Here is a 6,000-nt window from a genome sequence, read left to right on the forward strand (position 1 = left end):
ACGACCGATTGTGTTAGTAGCTATACAAATCTTGTTTTAACCATACCATCCCATTTATGGGTCATAAGAAGTCGATTTCTTTTCTTAAGAGAGATTATCTGCTGTGCTTCTGTTGGAGTAATTCCCCGTCCCATTTTTAATTGGTTGGAGACATAGTTGAGTAAATTCTTGATTCTTCTATTTTGTTTCTATGAACATGTTGATTGTTGGATGGTGTGAAGGAGGTCCCTTGAATTTTACATATAGATACAGGTGCCTGAGGAGATTTTGTTGGGTAGTTTTTGCATCTCAGTTAATAAGCACTTCTCATGAACATTTTTGGAATTGGAGGGACACACCTCGAATTCACCATAGAGATCCAGATGCCCGAAGAAGATCATGTAGCTTGTATTTGGGGCAGTTGTACATCAAGAATTAATTGTCTTAGACATTTGTGAAAATGAATGGGATCTAATAGTCTTGACAAAACTTGGTTCTTGTTATAATTGTTAGGAGTTGCATATCTCTCCCTGTTACTGTACAATTGTGTTCAAACTGGTTACAGGGTTATGATTTTTAACATATATTATGTATTGTATCTGCATCTCATTTATTTCCACCAGGTGCAGAGGAAATGCAACAATCATAAAATGGATGTCGTGACTCAGAGAAATGGGTTTGAAATCTTTGGAGATTGTTGATTAAGTTACATACCAGTCCAGGCATGAAATCTATGCGATGGGTTTTTTTCCTCTTATTTTATCTTTCTTAATTTTTTTAATTATTAACTGATGGCTGAAAGTTAAGGGATTCCTTGAATAAAATCTGTTTTGTGTAAAAACTGCATCTTTTTCAGTGTTTTCTTCAGATTATGTGGTTTAATCCAAATCGCATTAATCTGTTTTGCAATTTGGTGGGGAGGTTTGGGTGAGATCGGTTGAGTTTCTTGAGACAGGGGAGAGTGTTGTATTTCCTTACCTTAGAATGGCAGGAGATTGCCTGGAAATTCTACGTTCTTTCAAATCTTGGTTTTTCAGAGCCATGCTTGCTTCTCACCCTCATGTTTTCTCTTTGTGCCTCCATGCAGAGGAAGGATTCAAGAACTTTAAGGTAGCAATGGAATGGAAAGACAGCCAATTATGTTTTTCTATAGTTTAGGGTTTAGGGTTTAGGGTTTAGGGTTTTGAAAGAACACGCATTTTTATAAAATCCAGGAAAAGTGGAGGAATGTCGCAATCAGCAGTAACAATTAAAATCAGGCAAATGGATTGAAAAGAGGAATTGAAAAACAGATCAGTTAAGTAAGATCAGATAAGAACATAATTTCTACAGGATTCAGCATATAATTTTTACTGTTGGCAAAAGTAAAGTTCAAAGCACAGAGTAGTCCAATGACAATAAAATTCTAAATTCTCTGGATTATAAACAAACAGAACTGACAAACATACCATATTTTGATGCTTCAGGGGCAATTTTTTGAAGATAGACTAAAGGATCCTGAAACTCCTCTTTTGTTGGACAGAATACAGGGCATTCTGGAATTTGATCGGTCCATTCCAGATTAGAAGTGTCAAACTTTTCCACCTTGCGCTTTAAAAATGCCTCCTTTTCTTTTGAAGTACCAGTAGATTGAAAATGGGCATCTGAACTTCCATAAAACTTCATTCCACACGATGCAGACATTCTTAAACCGTCTCCTCCACTTCTGGTCATCATATTATTTCTGTTGTTCGTCGTCTGAAGCCGTTCGCCTTGCCTTCCCCTTCAAAACCCACCTCTCTTTCTATCTCTCTCTCTCTGTTCGTTCGTTCACAGAAGTCGAAGTCGAATGAAAATGACGAAATCTCTAGATAAAAAGGAACACATGATAAGAAAACCGCAAGGGCAAATAAAATTAACAATTCAAAGGTGAAATATTTGTAGATAACATAGAGACTTGGCGAATCTGGAGGAGACTCAAATAGTGAAATACAAAAGAAAGAAAAACCAGAAAATCAGCTTAGTTCATTTTCCTTCTTCCTTAAGGTCCGATCATGAAAGACTAGAAAAAAGAATAAGGAAAAGGAAAGCAAACGATCACAGCGAAGAAATGAGTCTACATTTCAAAGGTTCTTAAATCAGGGAAGAAAAATCTTGTTCGCACCTGTGTTTTGGTGTTTTGAATGGGTTGGTTCGCTTGGTCCGGTGAACGGATTCGGTTCGTAAACAGAAAACCGGTCGGGTAAATCACTTAACTCACTTAAATCACACCTATAGACCAACGGCCACGATTTATTTGTAGTAAATCGGACGGTTCGCTGAACGACTGAAGCAAAATCGCCTTTAAAACCCTAAACTCATCTCAATTCTCACATCGCGCCGCTTGGAAGAATGAGAGGACAAAGATGGAGAACAGAGAGTCTTCGTGCTGCACTTCCTCACTTTCTCGTTCTTTCTTCTTCGTCGACTTGTTGGTGCAGGTGTTCCCGGTGCGTGGTGCAGAGTGAAGAGACGAGGACAACAAGCTTCTCTACGTCTCTTTCTCTTCGTCGACTTGTTGGTGTTTCTGTTGTCTGCCGTGCGTGCGATTTTATGGTATGGGTTGTTTTTTCTTACCGAGCGGTTAAAACCCTTCGAAAACTCAGGCAATCCCTGCTAAAAGCATCTCTTACATTCGGTAGTTTCACGATTCCGCAAGCATGGCGTCTCAGAGGAGTAAAAAGCGAAAGTTCGTCGCTGATGGAGTTTTGTTCGGAGTACTCTGTGGGTGAGTTGTGTTTTTTCTATTCTAGGGTTTGTATAGAATTGATTTTTGATCATGTAATCACGACACCCCAAAGATGATTCATGGTGGGTTTCTTCTTGTTTTTCAGGTTTCGGATTTGGGAAGAAGGTGGTAGAAAGGATGAGGAGAAGGTTAGGGGTTTGTGCGGTTTCTTCTGGACCGAGAAGACCAGCGAGAAGGAGGTCAGTGATGACGAGGAAGAGGAAACAAAGAAAGAAGAGGGTGACGTTGAGGAAGTAGATGAGGAGGAGACGAAATCCAAGAAGAAGAAGGTGAAGGAGGTTTTGGGGTTCCGGCGGTGTTGGGGTGCCGGCGGTATTGGGTTCCCTCTTTTTGCGCAGAGTGATATGAATTCCCAGAATTTAAAGAAAAGTGCCGGAATGTCATCTCTCGCATGGGTAGAGGTCGTAGACGTTCTGCGGATTTCAAGTACGATCCTTTGAGTTACGCTCTGAATTTCGATGAAGGAGTTGACGATGATGATCCAAACGAAGAATTACCTCTCAGGAACTTTACTGCCAGACTTCCTGGTTCACCTCCGAAATCGGCGCCTGTGAGTGCCATCACTGCTTTTAGTTAGAGATTGATATGTGTTTCTTGATTTCTCTTGTTTTCCCCTCTTTCTGTTTTGTCTCTCTGTACCTTTGATCCTAAGCAGAGAAGTGAAGAAATGAGTAAAGATGAAGACTTTAAGCTTCTGCAGATCCAGTCTGTCTTCTGCCTGATCGCCAAGCTTTTGAACAAGTTATATTGGGTTTCACCGTAGATATAGTAGAGCGGAGAAATGGAAGAAACAGAAGAAGCTTGAGGCAGCGACTTCAGTCGTCGTCTTCTCTTCCAAAGCAGGGTGACATCGAACAGAGCATTTTCGTCTCAGATTAACACTCAGACGACAATGCTCAGTTGCTGGGGTTTGCAGGGCAGGAAGAATGGGGTTGTATGAAAAGAAGTTATTAACGGTGGATGACAACATTGAAGATGGGTTGAGGGTTTTTGGGGTTCCGGCGGCGTTGAAGATGGTCTTTGGGCGTTGATTTTGTGGTGTTCCGGCTACCGGCGGCGATTTTTTGTGTTCCGGCAACCGGCGTTGATTTTTTGTGTTCCGGCGACCGGCGTTGATTTTTTGTGTTCCGGCGATCGGCGTTGGTTTTAGTTTTCCGGCGACCGGCGGTGTTCTTGGTGTTCCGACTACCGGCGGTGTTCTTGGTGTTCCGGCCGCCGGCGGTGATCTTGGTGTTCCGGGCGCCGGCGGTGTTCTTGGTGTTCCGGCTGCCGGCGGTGTCGGGCGCCACCGGCGGTGATGTAGGCCGCCGGCGGTGATGTATGCCGCCGGCGGTGATGTGGGTTAGGGTATGAGGTGGCATAGGGTATGAGGTGGCATAGGGTATGAGGTGGTTTAGGGTTTAGGGTTTAGGGTTTAGGGTTTAGGGTTTAGGGTTTAGGGTTTAGGGTTTAGGGTTTAGGGTTTAGGGTTTAGGGTTTAGGGTTTAGGGTTTAGGGGTTTAGGGTTTAGGGTTTAGGGTTTAGGGTTTAGGGTTTAGGGTTTAGGGTTTAGGGTTTAGGGTTTAGGGTTTAGGGTTTAGGGTTTAGGGTTTAGGGTTTAGGGTTTAGGGTTTAGGGTTTAGGGTTTAGGGTTTAGGGTTTAGGGTTTAGGGTTTAGGGTTTAGGGTTTAGGGTTTAGGGTTTAGGGTTTAGGGTTTAGGGTTTAGGGTTTAGGGTTTAGGGTTTAGGGTTTAGGGTTTAGGGTTTAGGGTTTAGGGTTTAGGGTTTAGGGTTTAGGGTTTAGGGTTTTTAGGGTTTAGGGTTTAGGGTTTAGGGTTTAGGGTTTAGGGTTTAGGGTTTAGGGTTTAGGGTTTAGGGGTTTAGGGTTTAGGGTTTAGGGGTTTAGGGTTTAGGGTTTAGGGTTTTAGGGTTTAGGGTTTAGGGTTTAGGGTTTAGGGTTTAGGGTTTAGGGTTTAGGGTTTAGGGTTTAGGGTTTAGGGTTTAGGGTTTAGGGTTTAGGGTTTAGGGTTTAGGGTTTAGGGTTTAGGGTTTAGGGTTTAGGGTTTAGGGTTTAGGGTTTAGGGTTTAGGGTTTAGGGTTTAGGGTTTAGGGTTTAGGGTTTAGGGTTTAGGGTTTAGGGTTTAGGGTTTAGGGTTTAGGGTTTAGGGTTTAGGGGTTTAGGGTTTAGGGTTTAGGGTTTAGGGGTTTAGGGTTTAGGGTTTAGGGTTTAGGGGTTTAGGGTTTAGGGTTTAGGGTTTAGGGTTTAGGGTTTAGGGTTTAGGGTTTAGGGTTTAGGGTTTAGGGTTTAGGGTTTAGGGTTTAGGGTTTAGGGTTTAGGGTTTAGGGTTTAGGGTTTAGGGTTTAGGGTTTAGGGTTTAGGGTTTAGGGTTTAGGGTTTAGGGTTTAGGGTTTAGGGTTTAGGGTTTAGGGTTTAGGGTTTAGGGTTTAGGGTTTAGGGTTTAGGGTTTAGGGTTTAGGGTTTAGGGTTTAGGGTTTAGGGTTTAGGGTTTAGGGTTTAGGGTTTAGGGTTTAGGGTTTAGGGTTTAGGGTTTAGGGTTTAGGGTTTAGGGTTTAGGGTTTAGGGTTTAGGGTTTAGGGTTTAGGGTTTAGGGTTTAGGGTTTAGGGTTTAGGGTTTAGGGTTTAGGGTTTAGGGTTTAGGGTTTAGGGTTTAGGGTTTAGGGTTTAGGGTTTAGGGTTTAGGGTTTAGGGTTTAGGGTTTAGGGTTTAGGGTTTAGGGTTTAGGGTTTAGGGTTTAGGGTTTAGGGTTTAGGGTTTAGGGTTTAGGGTTTTAGGTTTAGGGTTTTGGGGTTTAGGGTTTAGGGTTTAGGGTTTAGGGTTTAGGGTTTAGGGTTTAGGGTTTAGGGTTTAGGGTTTTAGGGTTTAGGGTTTAGGGTTTAGGGTTTTAGGGTTTAGGGTTTAGGGTTTAGGGTTTAGGGTTTAGGGTTTAGGGTTTAGGGTTTAGGGTTTAGGGTTTAGGGTTTAGGGTTTAGGGTTTAGGGTTTAGGGTTTAGGGTTTAGGGTTTAGGGGTTTAGGGTTTAGGGTTTAGGGTTTAGGGTTTAGGGTTTAGGGTTTAGGGTTTAGGGTTTAGGGTTTAGGGTTTAGGGTTTAGGGTTTAGGGTTTAGGGTTTAGGGTTTAGGGTTTAGGGTTTAGGGTTTAGGGTTTAGGGTTTAGGGTTTAGGGTTTAGGGTTTAGGGTTTAGGGTTTAGGGTTTAGGGTTTAGGGTTTAGGGTTTAGGGTTTAGGGTTTAGGGTTTAGGGTTTAGGTTTAGGGTT

At 42.5% G+C, this 6,000-nt stretch overlaps 1 protein-coding gene across 1 annotated transcript; it reads left to right on the forward strand.

Annotated features, from left to right (window-relative positions):
• The first annotated feature begins 2,346 nt into the window (after positions 1 to 2,346).
• On the forward strand, positions 2,347 to 3,625 carry LOC149008853 (uncharacterized). Its single transcript, XM_089160845.1, has 3 exons — positions 2,347 to 2,725; positions 2,832 to 3,172; positions 3,447 to 3,625. Exons 1-3 carry the CDS (start codon positions 2,658 to 2,660, stop codon positions 3,623 to 3,625), a joined length of 588 nt encoding a protein of 195 aa, XP_089016971.1. The 5' UTR covers positions 2,347 to 2,657.
• The last annotated feature ends 2,375 nt before the right edge of the window (positions 3,626 to 6,000 follow it).

This window comes from Hakea prostrata, chromosome 7 (assembly GCF_041222555.1).
Source record: "Hakea prostrata isolate BN-2017 chromosome 7, UWA_Hpros_2, whole genome shotgun sequence".
Classification (NCBI taxonomy): Eukaryota; Viridiplantae; Streptophyta; class Magnoliopsida; order Proteales; family Proteaceae; genus Hakea; species Hakea prostrata.